Source organism: Pleurodeles waltl, chromosome 6 (genome assembly GCF_031143425.1).
Source record: "Pleurodeles waltl isolate 20211129_DDA chromosome 6, aPleWal1.hap1.20221129, whole genome shotgun sequence".
Classification (NCBI taxonomy): domain Eukaryota; kingdom Metazoa; phylum Chordata; class Amphibia; order Caudata; family Salamandridae; genus Pleurodeles; species Pleurodeles waltl.
This window is the reverse complement of record NC_090445.1, coordinates 1,148,665,287-1,148,685,756: the sequence shown is the minus strand read 5'-3', so window position 1 is coordinate 1,148,685,756 and position 20,470 is coordinate 1,148,665,287. Positions and strand designations below refer to the sequence as shown.

The 20,470-nt window shown below is 46.6% G+C and overlaps 1 protein-coding gene across 2 annotated transcripts in view; it reads right to left on the bottom strand.

Moving 5' to 3' along the window:
* Positions 1-20,470, bottom strand: part of SEC31B (SEC31 homolog B, COPII coat complex component) — a 1,228,966-nt gene that overhangs the window by 395,112 nt on the left and 813,384 nt on the right. For both annotated transcript variants that reach the window (XM_069240364.1, XM_069240362.1), the window contains exon 19: positions 12,222-12,401. In XM_069240364.1, the coding sequence (XP_069096465.1) occupies positions 12,222-12,401 (180 nt within the window). The remainder of the gene's footprint in view (positions 1-12,221; positions 12,402-20,470) is intronic.

The following is a 20,470-nucleotide window of genomic DNA, read 5'->3' as shown; positions in this document are numbered from 1 at the left end:
TATAGGGGAACCTGGGGCAATAGGGATTAATGTGAAATAACAAAAGGAAAAGCTGAATCCCTTCCCAGGAAGAGTAATAATGTGTAAGGTGTTTTGTACTTATATATAAACCAAAGTGTAATAATGAATTGTATTTTTTCTAGCACACCTGACTCCTATAACTAAAATCTCTCTAAAAAAAAATATCTGCTTGGTGGCTGCAAATCCATCAAACAACTTCAGCAAAGTGGCCCTCTGCATGGCCTGTTAGAAGAGAAACAACCAATAGAGCATGGCAATAGCTAATCAACAGGCATGATGAGCTACCGGAACAAAGAGCCAGTAAGAAGACACTTTCCACACCATTGTTTCTATCTCTTTTGACTTCGGTCGAGTGCATAGTAAGAAACTTGGGTTAAGTATGGAGAACGAATGTGTCAGAAATAAAAGACCCTTAGATGAAGGATGAGAGATTAATAATGTTGGAACATCAGAAGACATGTAATGATGGTGCACAACCTCACAGTGGACAATCTGAGCAAAGAGTGCCTTAAACCAAGTGAACGTAATAGGATGGACCTACTGTAAGGGATTAAGGGACTAAGGGTTCTGATGTGGAGAAACTTGTCTTGATGATGTCCACGAATAGGCTAGCTTACTATCTGCAACCAGCAAAAGGACTTCAGTTACCTTTCACAGGACCATCTTAATTTTGTAGGACCATGTCCTACAAAAAGGTCCCCAAGAGACAGGTAAACTATACCTCAGAGACTATAATCCAGTAGTGTCATGGAGACCCAAATATACAGACCTCCAACACTGTCTGAATAGGAGAGATGGGCCACAGCCTCACTATTTTACTCTTCACCTTGAAAGTTACAATCTGCAATTGCTTTAAAGTCAGCAGGGGGCCAAAAGCTGTCTTTCACTGTGCTTTCCACCTTGGACAAAACAGTTCTTCCCACAGGTGACTACAAATGTGGATCTAACACAGCAACATCAGGAAAGACCTTTGGTGGCAAGACAGTGGCTGCTAGTACTAAAACAGTTTCTCAAGCACTAGTCAAGCACTAGTGGAGTTAACCATTGTTGGGATAAGAGCCAGGCAGGGTTGAAAATCGCCTAAGATCTTGGGTGCACAAGAGGGATTCAGGGAGATTGGAACACAGCAAGCAAGGCAAGCGCCAGAAGCCTCAAAAGCTAGAAGAGCCTCTGGCAACATCAGGGGTGGAGACAGAATAGAAATGGGCTCTGGTGTCAGGCTCTTGTCCTCTAGAACATGAAAGGAATCAAAATCTGACACGGAGATCAAAGTCTGGGAAAAGACCTGCAGACGAGACAACCTACCCCATGAAAGGGAGAAACACCAAAATGAAGAGTTAACTCATTCATTACTTCCTCTATTTGGTGCAGGATTACTTTAATTGGGATCCATCCTTATCCCCCATACCAGCCTCAAAACTATTCTACTGCTTATTGAGGGTCTCAAGAAGAAACATACCATTCTGTTCCTTGATCGCCACTAAATGCATAAAGTCACAAAAGCAACCAGATTCTGAGATGTGCACAGAATACATAACCCAACGACAAAGTAATGTGATTTTAAAATAAAATTCTTGAGTGCAGAAGGAGCAACGTCTTTAAGATTCTGGTCCCTTCAGGGTGGCATTTCTCCCTGAAGTGACTGCAAATACAATATGAAATAAACATTTCAGCAGTGAACTACTCTACATCTGCGTCAAAGTGTGCAGGAAAATAAGGAACTGATGGAGCCTAGTTAAATTTAGGGAAAAATAGAGAACTTGGATCACACAGTGGCTCCTCCTACTGGCACATGAAAACTTTTTCATCTTTTCCAGATCCAGTTTGGTCGCTGGAGGAGGTTCAAGAGGTGAGGAATCTGCAGGTAGAAGTGTTCATCACAAACTATGTTTTCTTAAGTATCGTCTTTCTTCCTTCCTAACTTAGGAGGAAAAGCAGCAGTTGGACTGCGGATTCACTACTCACTTATTATAAAATATTAATTACATTGAAATAGAAATCAGATAGCTCTACAATAGCAAACACTATATTTTGACTGGCTTCCAAAAGCCTGGCATATAACCAAAAGATTCACAGGCAGAAACTTAGACAAGTCTCATGAGCCTACATCTAGTTTCCGTAACAACAGCCTCTGAAGATCGCAGGGGTTCTAATCAAGAACTACAGTAATAACCCAGCTTACAGGATGTGCCTGTAGTGGGAGACATTGATGAAAAAGACAGCTTTACAATCCTCCGTTTTCATCTGCCAATTGTATAGGTGAAATTGGTTTCAAGCTCCGCAGCTATACGTCCAAGAAGAAAAAAAGGGTCTGAAACATTTATCTTTCTGTTTCCCATCTGTAAAGATTGTTTAGAACTCCAGTGATGGATAACTTGATTGCTTCTGATTTTGCGTACTAACGAGCTCTCCCCTTCACTGGGGTAAACATGCTGTACATTGGGAAACAAGAAGTATATAACCTGATAACTAGGCACACAAATACTTTCAGACGCATTGCTAATATTTATCAACCAGAGGTAACATAAAATTATTATTACTTGTAAGTTAAACTATATATTGAGTCAGCAGTGTTTAATGAAGCTTAAAATTGTAGAAAAGCATGAGCTAACCTGCATCTAAAGTGCTAAAAACATCACAACAACAAACCAATGAGAGAAAACCTCTGAAAAAGAAACATAAAAAATAGGAATTGTTTATTTGGTTTATAAACTAGGAGAATTGTTTTTGATAAGTGCTGGAGGTGGGGTTTTATCCTACAATGTCATGCCTATTTTTTCATAATCCAGCCGTGCAGCACACCTTTTCCTGTGTGATCATTTAATCCTGTTTTACCAAAGCCAGGTGACTTACCTATACACTATAGTTTGCCAGTTTTTATATCTTTCATAGATTCACATGCTTGAATTGTCCCATTTGTCAAGGTGGGAGTCCCTTAGTAATTATAACAAGTAGTATCAAAGAAACCATTGCACAACAAAGCTTAAACAAGTGACATTGTTAACCAATTAACATATTTTATTAAGACCCTAACTGCAGCCAATCAGAAAGCAGCTCCGTAAGCACTCTTCTTCTCAAGGGTTACTATATCTCAGATAAGTGTAAAGGTAATATATATGAGGTATTACAAGTGGTGAGCTCTCACGGGGAGGAATGAAGGGTCACATGTGAATCTAAGTAAGATATACATACTGGAGAACTACAGTGTACAAATAAGTAACTTTTGTTCTCCAGTATAGAATATTTCATAGATTCACATATGCTTGAGTCTGATAAGTAACGAGGTATGAACTTCATATTAACTCTCTATAAGCAAAGCTGCGAAGCAAACATTGAAGGTAGAAGAAAAAACAAGGAGGAGTTAATCTCACTGAAATAGTTGGTGACAGAAACCAAAATGAGGTATACAGTGCCTTGTTTGTCTTCCAGTTCAGGGAGGACCTGGCTTTGCAGTTAGGGCTGGACTGTTCCAACTTGAGCAGCGTCAAGAGTGACTAGCATATGCCTGGGTTCAAAACTGAGGTGACGATGTGCAAAATAATGATGGATTGGGATGCATCCTGAGTAATTATCAGTGGCTCAGACTAATTTGAGAATTCCATCCATCACTTTCTTTTTTATACTTTAGTTTTGCCCAGACGTGGGTCCCATGCACACTGGGGGGACTGTAACCAAACTGTATCCAGCTGATGTATCCATCTAAGCCAGTCCTGGGCTGTTTGTCTTCTGGTTCAGGAAGGCCCCAGCTTAGCAGTTCGGCCTGGACTGTTCCGAATGGACCAGGGCCAAGACTGATTTGCATATGGCTGGGTTCAAACTGAGGTGACATGTTCTGTGAAATAACAATGGAATGGGATGCGGCCCGAGTAATTACCAGTGGCTGACATTAATGTAAGCATTCCATCCATCACATTTTTTGTGTACTTTAAAATATGCCTCAAATTTAATATTCTAATGTCAAGAGTATGAAGTGCTTTTTCTGCTGCCTTAGTAGGATTTCGGAAAAAAAGCTAAATGACTATTGATTCATTCAGAAGCAAGTCTGATGGGCCTTTAGGGAGACAATAAGAGTGGTTCTCGAGCTAACTCTGTCATATCTGAATTGCATGTATAGTGCATTATAGTGAAGCCTTGAATTTCACAAAATTTCCATACAGAAGCGAGGGTTAAAAATAATAGTGCCATTTTCCGAGATGTGTTTGAGATTTGATTCACGAACAGATGTGAACATTCATCAACTGAGAGAGGACTGCATTCAGTTGTGAACAAACTGATGTTTTTTTAAACCAGATGATAGGGCCCGAAGAAAATCCTTACGAAGCTCCTTTACCAGTATACTAGACTATAGTGATAACTGGTCAGACGATTTCGTAAGTCTTGATACTGCTGCCAAGTGCACTGAGATGGAATTATGAGAAAGGCCTGAACATGCTAAATGTAACAGATATGGTACGAAATGTTCGGGTGGACTAAAAATAAATAAAAGGGTGGCACGTCATTCCGAGAACACAATATACAGAAATAAGTCAATTTACCCCTACAGGTTGTTAGTTTTATCAGCTCTGGCATTTTCTAAGATCTTTCTGCATTTGTCAGAAATGTTTAAACATGAAACGCGTGTTCAGGAGCCATGCCAATAAACAGTGAGACTCACGGGTTAGAAGAACAATGATCTTTGTCCACTGTTAACAGACCCGAAAACATTGTTCTTTTTTATTCTTCTATAATCCGGGAATTAGTGGAATAGGGGGAAATGCTTAAGTAAAAATTAATGTCCAGGTTACCTGGTAGGCATCCCTCCAATGACCCTTCGTGCCTATATCTGCTGACATAGAAGCAACATGTTCAACTGAGATACATGGCAAATAAGTATAGGTCTGGACTTCTGCAGTTTTGAAAAATGTCCGTTAGCTGACGATGATTTAATTCTCACTTGTGGCACTCGCCTTCATTGTTTGTTCCAGAAACATTTTCCTTTGTGAGAATAATCCAGTGTTGAAGATTCCATTTCCATATCTTTTGGATTTCCCTACACGAAAGTCATGACTTCGCCCCTTCTTCCTTGTGTAGATAGCACAGCGTGGTTGTGTTGTCTGTATGAACTAGCACTGATGAGTGTTGTATGCTCAGAAAAAAAGGCTAAAGTCCTATTGCAACTACCCTTAAATCTAGGAGACTGATATGCATCTTGGTTTCTTGAGACAACCTTTTTACCTTGATTTCCGGGTTCTCTAAATGCGCTCCGCATCTTTCTAGGGAAGCACCTGGTGTCATCACAAATTGATGCAGTGGGCTTAGGTGTTAGGCCTGATTATATGTTGTGTTCCTGTATAAACCAAAGCATGACAGACCTATTTCTGGGAGTAATCTAAATTATGATTTCAAACAGATCCTTAGTTTTGAGTATGGTGCCTGTGTAACTCTGCCTGAAAGGGCCTTATGTGTAGGCAGCAGTGAGAATTTAGGGGAATGCAAGGGGACTGGAATTATTTGAAAAGTCAAACTGAGGCACCTTATTTTCAAGAGAGAAATGGCTAAATTGGTTAGTCCCAGCATCCTTTTATTAGTAGGGAATACACTGCATGAGATTGCATTCAAAGGTGTCCCAAGAAAAATTATCCTGCTGGGTTGAATGAAAGATTTTTCCCCCTTCACTGCCAGACTTAGATCTGTGAACACGAAGACAGGGCCTTGTAGATTCCTTTGCAGTATGATACAAAGGACCATTTATGAGCAAGCTGCACAGGTAAGGGAAGATCTCCAGATTTAGGCTGCAGGCATCATTGTTTTTAAAAGGAAGTGTCAACCCAGGGTGGACACTAGGTCAGAATTGCCTGGGGACCAGCTCTAGTCGGATGGGCCTCCTCGACACGTGCCATGGAAGTCGGGCGCAGAGTGAGCAGGACTCGCAGATCCGTGGAAGTGCTGGAGTCCTGTGCTGGAGTTTCTTTCTGGACAGGGCCGCTGCCCAAGGGAGATGTTGGCCCTCTGGGGTGCAGCCAGTCCACTTGAGCATTTACGAGGTCGCTGGTCTTGCAGGATGCGTCGCCTTTTTGTAGCAGGGCTTCAGAGCTGGAGACATGCCTTTAGGACTGGAGCCAAGTCATTTGGTGTCTTTAGTCATCTCTGCTGATGGTCAGCTTAGCAGTCCTTCTTCTTTCTTCTTTTTGTCTTCTTGAGGTCATCAAGAATCTGGTGAGCTGGATTCAAAGGGGTCTTTAAATCCTGGATTTGGGCCATTACTGGGGGTCTGTGGATAGTAGCCAGTGGCTACTGTCTCTGCGGGTGACTTCACCCTTCCAGTATCCACTCCCTTGAGAGGGGGACACCGACCTAACCCTATTGGTGCATGTTCTCCACACCAAGAAAGAGGATTCTGCAATGAGGGGGTCACTTCAGCCCTAACACCTTAGGGGTGGTCCTAGCTGAAGTGGTCACTCCCTCTAAGTTTGCCGCCAAAATGTGGGGCTTTGTCCGGGGGACAGGCATCTCCACTAGCTGGAGTGCCCTGGGGCACTATAACAGGAGACCTGAGCCTTTGACGCTCAACTCCAAGCATTATAGTTTCTGTAGGGGCGGAGGTGTGAAGCACCTCCACCCAGTGCAAGTTTTGCCTCTGGCTTTGGAGAGCAAAAAGGCTCTCACCCCATTGGGTAAGAAACTTGTCTCTTAGTGACAGACTGGCACAGACTGGTCAGTCCCGCACTCAAGGATTGGGTAAAATACAGAGGGCACCTCTAAGATGCCTTCTGGGTGCATTTTTAAATAAATCCAACACTTCCATCAGTGTGAGTTTATTGTGCTGAGAAGTTTGATACTAAACTTCCCATACCCCGGTGAAGCCATCATGGAGCTGTAGAGTTTGTAATGACAAACTCCCAACCCATGTACTAAGTATGGCCACAATGCACTTACAACGTCTAAGAGTGGACTTAGACACTGTAGGGGCATATTGCCCATGCAGCTATGCCCTCACCTGTGGTATAGTACACCCTGCCTGAGGGCTGTAAGACCTGCTAGAGAGGTAACTTACCTAGGCCACAGGCAGTGGTTTGAGTACATGGCACCCTGAGATGGATGCCATGTCGACTGTCTTTTTCTCCACACGAGCACACACAAGCTGCAATGGCATTGTGCATGTGTTTGGTGAGGGGTCCCTTAGGGTGGCACAACAAATGCTGCAGACCTTAGAGACCCACCCTGGTCACAATGCTCTTGGTACCACTGGTACATTTTACAAGGGACTTAGCGGTGGGCCAGGGGTCTGCCAATTTTGATACAATGGTACAGTTTTAGGGAAAGAACACAGGTGCTCGGGCCTGGTTAGCAGGATTCCAGCACACAGTCAAGTTGGCATCAAATATCAGACAGAAAGTGGAGGGGTACTGCAAACAAGGGGCCGGTTTCCTACAAATGAGATCTAAATTAATGCGTGGATTTTCATATACAGGGTTGAGTCGTCTGCGTACACGGAGACCAAGACTGGGTGCTATTTGTATGGCAGTTCCCGGTGGTTATGATGTTGCCGGAAGAGGGCAGCTACGGGCTCATTTGCCACTGCAAACAGCAGTGGCGATAGAGGACACCCTGTTGGGTGCTTCTAGAAATTGGGAAGGCTTCTGTAACATAACTATTTTTGTGCAGTAAAGCAGCAGAACAAGATGAATTAAGTTAGGACTGATGCCAGCCAGGCCAGTAGCGCAAAGAGGAAGGGTCATTCCAATTAATCGAATGCTTTGGTAGCATCCAAGAAAAACGCAGTGGTGCGGCAAGCGGGGTCCACCGTCTGAGTCACCGTAAAGTAGGTACGCAGATTATATGACATGGACCACCCAGGGACAAACCCAGATTGGTCCTGCAAGACGATGGAATGCAACACAGGTAGAACCTTGGAAGTGAGCAGTTTCGCAAAGATTTTATTATCTGTATTTATCAAGGATATCAGCCTGTAGGAGTCAAAGATGCTAGGGTCTTTGCCAGGCTTAAGTACAGTCACAATGAGCGCTTCACACAGCAATGGTGGCAGCACCCTTCTCTTGATGAATTCTGCAAACATCCCAAGGAGGTGCGGAGCCAAGAGCTTCACAAATTCTTTGCAAAATGCCGCTATAAGGCCGTCAAGGCCCGGCGCCTCGTCCCCGGGAAGATCCTACATATAATATGAATTATTCCGAGAAGGGAGAGTCCAGATACTGCCTGTGACCGTCTTCCAGCCACAGGAGGCACAGTGTCTCAAAATAGTCAGTGTACTGTTCAGTGTCAGGAGTGCTTGTGGAGGAATATAACGAGGAGTAAACATTTCTCATTGTACAGAGCACCTCTGCTATGCTATCCTCACCCTTGGGGCCCCCTCGTCATCCAGAAGATCCACGATGTTATTGTTGGCCCATGGTCTGCGCAACAGAGCAGCAAGCGTTTTACCCTCTATCACCGTCTCCATAGCAACTAGCTTGTACCTCTTTTCCCAAGAAGCACACCTCTCGGAGTGCTGCCTCATTAAACTGCAACACCTTATCTGGAACTTCAGCCAGAAGCTTGGCATCCTGCAACTCATAAAATTGCTCTTCTAAGCTTGCAAGCTGTTTCTCCAAATCGCTCACTTCGTGGCGCAGCACTTGGGGAATACCATGCTGCTTGACTAGACAGACCCCTGATGACCACCTTAAAGGCCTCCCACCATGTACCCGAGGACTGCACAGAACCCTTGTTTAGATTAAAATGATTGACAATCGCCTTACACACCGCCAGTATGAACACTTGGTCATGCAGTGCCCCAGTGTGGAGGCACCAGGCAAACGCTTGCTGTGCATGACCGGGCACACACAATTCCAAAAATACCGGGCAGTGGTCAGAAATTGTATGCATGAAATGTCTAATCTCAACTGTACAGAGCTCTGCGTCCCTGGTGCCTACATATCGATGAGGGACGAGCTGTTGTATGTGGTGTTGATGCAAGTGCCCTCTTTCAGGTTGCCTCGTGCACCCTAGATCTACCAGTCCCTGCTCAGATATATAATGGCGTTCAGTATGTTTGCAGCTCCTGGGAGCAGGGGTTTGGTGCTACTGCTATGATCCAAGTCTGGGTAAAAAACTACATTGAAATCGTCTCTCCGTTGCAATGTGCCGGGCCCTAATGATTCAGCTAATTGCCAACTTCATTGAAAAAATTCGGGCCATACATCGACAGTAGTCGGTACAGTCCGTCCAGAAGAAGTCCTGTGAGCACAAAATATCTCCCTGGCGGATCACATGTTACTCTTTTAGTGCGGCAAGGCAATGCCCTACGAATAATGATAGTGACTCTGCAGGCCTAACAGGAGTATGGCGCAATTTGACATTTTCCATTACACCCTGCAGGCAAGTGCGTTTTAGAATCTGCTGTGAGGTGAATTTCCTGAAGCATATAGATGTCAACAGCATTACGGCATAAATAAGTGAACGTCTGGCGCATTTTACGCTTACCGTTAAGCCTCCTTACATTCCATGACTGACATCTCTATTCAAAGGTGTTAGCCTGTGGCATTCTCAAATGTCAACGATTCCCTGTCACTGCAGCGTCGAAGTACCGTGGGCACAGAGCATGCAGGAGCACAAAAAAGTTAGGAGAGGAGAAATATCAAACCTGTGTCCAAAACCAAACATTCCACCCACCACCCACGTCGGCCTCCCAATCGAGTCAGACATCCATACCCCACCCAACAAGAAACCCACAACAATCCCCAATGTCAGAGATCTTATCAGAGTACACGGATTCATCTTTGGGGAGCTGGAAAGGCTGACTCACCCCATCCCAAAGCAGATGGGTGGTCTGGAAAGATCAAAGGAGGAAAAAATAAGAAGCAATCAGGCGGCTAGCCACCACTTGTAATATAACACCGGGTCAGCAGCACGTCTAAGGTAGCCAGGCCTTTATTCACTGTTCAGTTGTTGTCACTGAGAAGGCAATTGGCATCAGCATCCGACCCGAAGTCTGGCAGCTTTCTTTGAGAGGGTACGTCCAAACTTTGGGGCCAATTTGGGGTCCGTGGAAAAATGAAGCTTGCCGTTGAGCTGGATCCTCAGTTTAGCAGGATATATCAAGGAATATTTAGCATCGTCTGGCTGAGGGAGCGTTTAACAAGTAAGAAGTCTCTCCGCACTGCCTGGACTGCCGGAGTGAAGTTTGGGAAATGGTAAGCGTGTTGTTCTGGTAGATCAGTGATTGCTGCTCCTAGGCCAGAAGGAGCACAACGTTGCGATCTCGGTAATAGAAAAGACAGGCAATAATGGTCCCAGCAGGTGCCCTGGGGGAGGCCTCTGGCCCAACAATCTGTGCACCCCCTCCACCACCAGCACTGAGGAGAGCGTATCGGGAAACAATGTCTTCAACATACCATCCACAAAGTCTTTCATCCAGCCCATTGCAGTGGACTCAGGTATGCCCAGAATGAAGAGGTTATTTCACCAGGAGCTAGCTTCAAGGTCAACTATCCTCCAATTCAGACGTGTGGTGCTCCAGCTGATCAAGCCTCGAATCATGGTCGTCTACTCTGTCCTTGAGGCGATTCATACGATCAGTAAGGTGGTCCAATTTGCTATCTATGCCTGCCAAACTGTGCTTCAGATCCAGGAACATGGTCTTGATCAAAGGGGACTGTGGTGTCTCCTCCTGTGAGTTGGACACCTCTTCATCTGGCCCTGCTCTATCGAGAGCTCTGGATTTTTTGCAGGGATCAAACGATAGTTTAGATTGTTTCTGGTCGGATTTCCCCATGATGTTCATTACAGACCAATTACATCCACAGTAATGTCCACAAATCTATTGCTCCGACCCAGATTATCATGAGGCACAGACCGGGATGCCAACCTGTATGCCTACCATACCCACTGAAGGAGGAGGGACTCAATTTTTGCAGTCCTTACATGAATAACTGTGGCAGCCCATTCGCCGCCACCCCACGCCTCCACTGATTAAAGGCCCTGGGAAAGACTGAGGGGTCCAGTCCAACCGGCTCTCTGTGCCATCCGGCACAGGGCAGTCCTAGCATCATGAGACGTGTGGGTCCAAGCTCAGCCTCCAGCAGAGCCACCAAGGGGCGATGCAGGTAGCATCCAGCAGTTCGAGAAGATGTCCCCCCACCCCTTGCACCTGCACACCCAAGTCCACCAAAAGTCAGCACCGGGGAGGGGGGCAGAGACTATGGCGCAGCCCAACTGGTGTGACCCAAGACCTCCTGGGCAGCCACCAGATGCAGTGCAGGGTTTTCAGTTCAAATAAGCCCCTGCCCCTTCAACAGTCTGTAGTCCTTCAAATAAAGTTACACAGGCCCTGCACGCGGACTGGTCCCGGCGAGGGGGATCGCCAACACCACCTAAGAATGCAGGAAGGTCTAGCAAACCCTCAAGGTAGCGATCGGCAGAGCTCCACGGGACCTCCCTAGTGTCAACTTCATCCAGGGCACCTGCAGGATGCAGAAAATCCTCCGGCTGGGCCTCAGCCTACTGCCAGCCAGCCCTGCATGCAGGAGAGGTCCGCTCCGGGACCGATGTTCTTTCACAGGGGTGACATGCACCATTACACTCGCCCCCCGCTACTGCGCACCTCCTCGCCCGGCTCAGGCAGCAAATCAGCACAGCACGGGGGTTGAAACTCAGGCCTCCACTCACCATGCCTGGTCGCAACCTAGGTCACCGCTGTGCCAGGGACAACAGGGAGGTCAGTGAACCACACAAGCTGCCAGAAATAGTCACCAAACATTCTCAGGTGCTGATGGCTCCAGATTTAAGGATAATATTTGGATTCATTTCTCCTGACCTGCAAAGCCTCGCTTAACGGCGGCCATCTTGCCATCTGACCAAGCCACACCCTGCAGCTGGGTCAAAGGTTAAGTTTCTGAAGTACTCCAACATTCTGGATCATGGTTATCTTCAGGCTGATGGAGAGGCTACACACCTATGCCAGTCCACAAAAGTAATTATATGAATAATTTCCTAAAAATTGAATAGCATTCAAATTAAAGGTACATGGAGGCAAAGATCAAGGCTTCAATGCCAGTCCACAAAAGTAATTATATGAATAATTTCCTAAAAACTGAATAGCATTCAAATTAAAGGTACATGGAGGCAAAGATCAAGGCTTCAATTGTTGAATGCAGTAATGAAGTGTCACCTCTAAACTTAGCAATGTTAATATGCAAAAAAACACTAGTCCACTAAAATACCTGCACGGAGGTTACGTTCTGTGATGGTCCCTGAGATGCCAAGCTGCCTTTCACTGTTGAGGTTGGCCGAGTATTGGAGGTAACTGAGGGTTTTGGAAATGGGAAAGGTGGAGGTGGTTGTCCACTCACAGATTCACCCTGAGCATGGAACAAGCGATCTCGCAGCTGCTGAATCGGGCGCTATAAGAGAATGTATGAAAGGTCACAAATTAGTACAAAAAGTATTTACAAATATTTCTGTGCCCACTGCAGTCTCCTGGCTGTGACACGAGTTAGTACAAAGTACACATTCTTACTGAGCTGGGACCAACACATGCTCTAATTTCTATCATATGAGACCAAAGGTTGAGCCAGGAGGAACAGGTGCACCAAAACTACTTCTATATGCAGTAGATGTTAGATGTAAACATGGTTGCATTGTGATCGAAGTGGGTAGCAAGTTCTGTTTAGGCGCTGTCAGATGAGCTTGGGAACCACTGAAACGTCTTAATTTAAATAACCACAAACAAAGCATGTGTCAGTCACTTGTACCACACTCCTGTTGGTGGATTTAGAATGACTGAAAAGCGATGTGTGCATGATAACAACTGCAGATATTTCACGCATCATCTCATTTAAATATGTTCAAGTCTTAAAGCGCCAAATGGATGATCTCCCAATGTGCCGCATTTAAACTATGCACCTACATGATCACAGCTTTGACATCAAAACACTGCATTTACCTGTTGACCAGAGGTTCTCCTAAAGCTCTTTACCCAGGTATCCCTGCACCACATACAGGCCCTATGAGCTCACTCCATTGTAGTTCTAACAGGCACCGCTAAAGCAAAGTGACCCTTTGGGGGAAAAAAGAGCTTTTAGACACTCACATAGTATGGGTGCAGTAGAGAAATGAAAGAACACTGTGCCTCTATGTAAGGAAATGCCTCCTTGGCATGATTACCCCCTAACCTTTTTGCCTTTGCTGATGCTAAGTTATGACTTGAAAGTGTGCTGGGACCCTGCTATCCAGGCCCCAGCACCAGTGTTCTTTCCATAAACGGTACCTTTGTCTCCACAATTGGCACAACCCTGGCACTCAGGTAAGTCCCTTGTAACTGGTACCCTGGTACCAAGGGCCCTGATGCGAGGGAAGGTCTCTAAGGGCTGCAGCATGTCTTATGCCACCCTAAGGACCCCTCACTAAGCACATGCACACTGCTTCTCAGCTTGTGTGTGCTGGTGGGGAGAAAATGACTAAGTCGACATGGCACTCCCCTCAGAGTGCCATGCCAACCTCACACTGACTGTGGCATAGGTAAGTCACCCCTCTAGCAGGCCTTACAGCCGTAAGGAAGGGTGCACTATACCACAGGTGAGGGCATATGTGCATGAGCACTATACCCCTACAGTGTCTAAGCAAAACCTTAGACATTGTAAGTGCAGGGTAGCCGTAAGTGTATATGGTCTGGGAGTTTGTCAAACACGAAGTCCACAGCTCCATAATGGCTACACTGAAAACCGGGAAGTTTGGTATCAAACTTCTCAGCACAATAAATGCACACTGATGCCAGTGTGCAATTTATTGTAAAATACACCCAGAGGGCATCTTAGAGATGCCCCCTGAAAATATACCTGACTTCCAGTGTAGGCTGACTAGTTTTTGCCAGCCTGCCACACACCAGACATGTTGCTGGCCACATGGGGAGAGTGCATTTGTCACTCTGTGGCCAGGAACAAAGCCTGTACTGGGTGGAGGTGCTTCTCACCTCCCCCTGCAGGAACTGTAGCGCCACAGGGCATCCCAGCTAGTTGAGATGCCCGCCCCTCCGACCGCTGCCCCCACTTTTGCAGCAAGGCTGGAGGAGACAATTAGGAAAACAAGGAGGAGTCACCCACCAGTCAGGACAGCCCCTAACGTGTCCTGAGCTGAGGTGACCCTTACTTTTAGAAATTCTCCATCTTGTGGATGGAGGATTTCCCCAATAGGATTAGGGATGTGCCCCCCTCCCCACAGGCAGGAAGCACAAAGAGGGTGTAGCTACCCTCAAGGACAGTAGCCATTGGTTACTGCCCTCCCAGACCTAAAAACACCCCTAAATTCAGTATTTAGGGGCCCCCAGAACCTAGGAAACTAGATTCCTGCAACCTTAACAAGAAGAAGGACGGCTGACCTGAAGCCCTGCAGTGAAGACGGAGACGACAACTGCTTTGGCTCCAGCCCTACCGGCCTGTCTTCCAACTTCGAAGAAAACTGCAACAGCGACGTATCCAACAGCGACCAGCAACCTCTGAAGCCTCAGACGACTGCCCTGCAACCAAGCACCAAGAAACTCCTGTGAACAGCGGCCCTGTTAAACAATCTGCAACTTTTTTGCGACAAAGAAACACCTTTAAGGACTTCACGCTCCCCACCAGAAGCGTGAGACTTTCCACTCTGCACCCGCCTCCCCCGGCTCAACCTACGGAAAACCAACACTACAGAGAGGACGCCCCGGCGACTGCGAGCCCGTGAGTAGCCAGAGATGACCCCCCTGAGTCCCCACAGTGATGCCTGCAGAGGAAATCCAGAGGCTCCCCCTGACCGCGACGGCCTGAAACAAGGGACCCGACGCCTGGAACCAACACTACACCCGCAGCCCCCAGGACTTGAAGGAACCAAACTCCAGTGCAGGAGTGACCCCCAGGCGACCCTCTGCCAAGCCCAGGTGGTGGCTACCCCGAGGAGCCCCCCATGTGCCTGCCTAGATCGTTGAAGAGACCCCCGGGTCTCCCCATCACTTCCTATCTGAAACCAGACGCCTGTTTGCACTCTGCACCCAGCCACCCCTGTGCCGCTGACGGTGTACTTTCTGTGCCTGCTGGTGTGTCCCCCGGTGCCCTAAAAAAAAAACCTGATCTGCTCCCCAAAGACGCGGGTACTTACCTGCTGGCAGACTGTAACCATTGAAGCCTATGTGTTTTGGGCACCTCTTTGTCCTCTGCTCCTGACCGGCTCTGAGCTGCTGGTGTGGTAACTTTGGGGTTGCCTTGAACCCCCAACGGTGGGCTACCCTAGACCCAACTTTGAACTCTGTAAGTGTTTTACTTACTTGTGAACTTAACATTTACTTACCTCCCCCAGGAACTGTTGTTTTTTGCACTGTGCCCACTTTTAAAATAGCTTCTTGCCATTTTTGTCAAAACTGTACATGATATTGTGATTATTCAAAGTTCCTAGAATACCTGAGTGAAATACCTTTCATTTGAAGTATTACATGTAAATCCTGAACCTGTGGTTCTTAAAATAAACTAAGAAAAAATATTTTTCTATATAAAAACCTATTGGCCTGGGGTAAGTCTTTGAGTGTGTTTTCCTCATTTACTGCCTGTTTGTGTACAACAAATGCTTAACACTACCCTCTGATAAGCCTACTGCTTGACCACACTACCACAAAATAGAGCATTAGAATTATCTCTTTTTGCCACTATATTACCTCTAAGGGGAACCCTTGGACTCTGTGCACACTATTTCTTACTTTGAAATAGTATATACAGAGCCAGCTTCCTACATTGGTGGATCAGCGGTGGGGTACAAGACTATGCATTTGCTGGAATACTCAGCCAATACCTGATCACACGACTAAATTCCAAAAATTGTCATTAGAAACTGATTTTTGAAATTTTTCTAAATTTTTAAAAACTCCTGCTAGGGCCTTGTGTTAGTCCCTGTTAGCTTTTTTTTTTATTTAGAGTTTAAAAGTTTTGTAAAACTTTGGATTAAGTTCTAAAGATAGTTTTAGATTCTTAAAAAGTATCCCAACTTTTAGAGAAATAATGTCTAATACAGAAGAGATGGTGGTGGAGATCAACCTCACCCCTTACCTGCATCTTAGGATGTCAGAGTTAAGGACTCTCTGTAAAATCAAAAAAATAAAAACTGGATCAAACCCTACCAAAGTACAGCTCCAGGAGCTTTTGCCAGAGTTTGCTAGAGACAACCCCTCTGAAGACAACCTTACAGAGGGGGGAAGCTAGTGACCAGGAGGATAATTTCCCCCCTCCTGTCCTAGTTAGGGAGCCCAGGGTTTCTCCAACCCTGACTCCACAAGTGATAGTCAGAGATGCTGCTTCTCCCACAGGGGAGTCCAACAGCTCTGCAAGCATTGAGGGTATCCTCAATGAAGATGACCTCCTGTTAGCTAGGATGGCCAAAAGATTGGCTTTGGAGAGACAGCTCCTAGCCATAGAAAGGGAAAGACAAGGGACGGGCTTAGCTCCTATCAATGGTGGCAGCAACGTAAATAGGGTCAGAGAAACTACTGACATGCTAAAAATCCCCAAAGGGATTGTAACAAAATATGAAGATGGTGATGATATCAACAAGTGGTTCACAGCTTTTGAGAGGGCTTGTGCAACCAGAAAAGTAAACAAATCTCACTGGGGTGCTCTCCTTTGGGAAATGTTCACTGGAAAATGTAGGGATAGACTCATCACACTCTCTGGAAAAGATGCAGAATCCTATGACCTCATGAAGGCTACCCTGATTGAGGGCTTTGGATTCTCAACTGAGAAGTACAGGATTAGGTTCAGGGGGGCTCAAAACTTCTCGAGCCAGACCTGGGTTGATTTTGTTGACTTCTCAGTCAAAACACTGGATGCTTGGATTAATGGCAGTGGTGTAAATGATTATGAAGGGCTGTATAATTTGTTTATGAAGGGACACCTTTTGAGTAATTGTTTCAATGATAAACTGCATCATCCTCTGGTAGACCTATGTCCAATTTCTCCCCAAGATTTGGGAAAGAAGGAAGACCATTGGGTCAAGACTAGGGTGACCAAGACTTCCACAAGGGGTGACCAAAAGAAAGGGGTCACAAAGACTCCCCATAGGAAGAGTGTTGAGACATCCAAGGGAAAAAGGAAAGAGTCTTCTATAGGGCCCCAAAAACCTGCTCAGGAGGGAAGGTCCAAAGCCTCTTCACAATCCTCATTTGGGTACAAGGGTAAAAACGTTGATACCAAAAAGGCCTGGTGTCGTAGCTGTAATCAGCAAGGACACCAAACTGGAGACAAGGCCTGTCCCAAGAAAGGTTCCAATCCAACTACTACTCCAGTTAGCACTGGCATAGCCAGTCTCAGGTGGGATCAACAGTGTGCCCAGAGCAAATCAGGGTCCACACTGAAGCTACATTAGTCTCTGAGGGTGGGGTGGACCTAGCCACACTAGCTGCCTGGCCCCCTAATATGTAAAAATACAGGCAGCAACTCTTTATTAATGGGACTAGAGTAGAAGCCCTGAGGGATACAGGTGCCAGTGTCACAATGGTGACAGACAAACTGGTTTCCCTAGGACAATACCTGACTGGACAAACTTATCCAGTCACCAACGCTGACAATCAGACTAAAGTACATCCCATGGCTATGGTAACTTTAGAATGGGGAGGGGTCACTGGCCTGAAACAGGTGTTAGTCTCCTCTGCTATCCCAGTAGACTGTCTGCTTGGAAATGATCTGGAGTCCTCAGCATGGGCTGAGGTAGAACTCAAAACCCATGCAGCCATGCTGGGTATCCCTGAACTGGTGTGTGTCAAGACAAGGGCACAGTGCAAGGCTCAGGGTGAAAAAGAGGTGTTGGAGTCTGGAATAATGGCCCAACCCTCCAAAAGAAAAGGAAAGAATTCTGGGGAACCAGCTTCAGCCGAGCAAAAGAAAAAGAACCTCTCTTCTCATAAAGAAGTTCTATCCCCTGAGGGAACTGAGCCTATGGAGTTAGAACCTTATCAGGTTGAACGCTTGGGCCCAGGGGGACCCACAAGGGAACAGCTGTGCAAGGGGCAAGAAACATGTCCCTCTCTTGAAGGCCTTAGGCAGCAAGCTGCTGAGGAAACAAAAGGAAATGTCAGTGGAACCCACAGGGTCTATTGGGAAGATGGACTCTTCTACACTGAGGCAAGAGATCCCAAACATGGTGCCACTGGTAGTGCCTGATGAGTTTAGGGAGTTAATTCTGACTTTAGCCCATGACATTCCACTTGCTGGGCATTTGGGACAAACCAAGACATGGAAGAGGTTAGTCTACCATTTCTATTGACCTAATATGTCCCAGAAAGTAAAGGGGTTTTGTGCCTCCTGTGCCACCTGTCAAGCCAGTGGTAAGATAGGTGGCCACCCAAAAGCCCCCCCTCATTCTACTTCCAGTGGTGGGGGTCCCCTTTGAAAGAGTGGGAGTGGATATAGTGGGTCCACCTGAACCTCCCACAGCCTCAGGGAATCAGTATATCCTGGTAGTAGTGGATCATGCTACTAGGTACCCTGAAGCAATTCCCCTTAGGTCCACTACTGTCCCTGAAGTAGCCAAAGCACTTATTGGTATCTTTACCTGTGGCCAGGAACAAAGCCTGTACTGGGTGGAGGTGCTTCTCACCTCCCCCTACAGGAACTTTAACACCTGGCGGTGAGCCTCAAAGGCTCACCCCCTTTGTTACAGCGCCACAGGGCATCCCAGCTAGTGGAGATGCCCGCCACTCCGGCCACTGCCCCCACTTTTGGCAGCAAGGCTGGAGGAGATAATTAGGAAAACAAGTAGGAGTCACCCACCAGTCAGGACAGCCCCTACTGGCTACTGTCCTTGAGGGTGGCTACACCCTCTTTGTGCCTCCTCCCTGTGGGGAGGGAGGGCACATCACTAGTCCTATTGGGGGAATCCTCCAAACTCAAGATGGAGGATTTCTAAAGGCAGGGGTCACCTCAGCTCACCTCAGCTCAGGACAACTTAGGGGCTGTCTTGTCTGGTGGGTGACTCCTCCTTGTTTTTCTCTTTATTTCCTCCAGCCTTGCTGCCAAAAGTGGCCGGAGGGGCGGGCATCTCCACTAGCTGGGATGCCCTGGGGAGCTGTAACAAAAGGGGTGAGTCTATGAGGCTCACCACCAGGTGCTACAGTTCTACAGGGGGAGGTGGGAAGCACCTCCACCCAGTACAGGCTTTGTGCCTGGCCACAGAGTGACAAAGGCACTCTCCCCATGTGGCCAGCAACATGTCTGGTGTGTGGCAGGCTGGCAGAAACTGGTCAGCCTACACTAGAAGGCAAATTGGTATTCAGGTGGGTGTATGTTACAATAAATTACACACTGGCATCAGTGTGCATTTATTGTGCTGAGAAGTTTGATACCAAACTTCCCAGTTTTCAGTGTAGCCATTATGGAACTGTGGAGTTCGTGTTTGACAAACTCCCAGACCATATACTCTTATGGCTACCCTGCACTTACAATGTCTGAGGTTTTGCTTAGACACTGTAGGGGCATAGGGCTCATGCACATATGCCCTCAACTGTGGTATAGTGAACCCTGTCTTATGGCTGTAAGGCCTGCTAGAGGGGTGACTTACCTATGCCACAGGCAGTGTGAGGTTGGTATGGCACTCTGAGGGGAGTGCTATGTCGACTTAGTCATTTTCTCCCCACCAGCACACACAAGCTGTGAGGCATTGTGGATGTGCGGAGTGAGAGGTCCCCAGGGTGGCCTAAGACATGCTGCAGCCCTTAGAGACCTTCCCTGGCATCAGGGCTCTTGGTACCAGGGGTACCAGTTACAAGGGACTTACCTGGATGCCAGGGTTGGGCCAATTGTGGAGACAAAGGTACAGTTTAGAGAAAGAACATTGGTGCTAGGGCCTGGTTAGCAGGGTCCCAGCACCCTTTCAATCAAAATTTAGCATCAGCAAAGGCAAATATTTAGGGGGTAACCATGCCAAGGAGTCATTTCCTTACAAGGCCCCTGTAGATCCTTTGGGCCTGGAGCCCCCTGGAGGCCTCCACTTGAGACGTCACCAACAGCCCAGAAATTTGGTTTTTATTGGGGCTAGATTCAGGATTGACTTTTAAGATGATCAGGAGCGACACACAGTGGCATGCTGACACCCTTTCTGCAGTCTGAGCTAGGCGAGAGGGGGGCCTATGCCTACTCCATTTCCTTGTTTCTTCTTGAACTTACCCAAAGACTTTGACAGCAATGAGAATCTGCCACAGGAACACAACATTCCTTTTGAGGCTAACCGGTCAAGCGTTGTCTTCGGGTGTTCAGTGACAGATCTTTGCCTCAGTCTTGTATGGCCTTCAGATTCATCTGGGTGCAGTTGTCACAGGCCCTGGAATCATACTCCGAAACAAACCAACATAGACATACTTTTTGAGGGTTTGTCACAGATATCTGTTTGTGGCAGTCGCCACAAAGGCTAGAATTCTGGCTGTTTTAGAAGGTGACATTTGCCTTTGCAAAATAGAAAATATTTG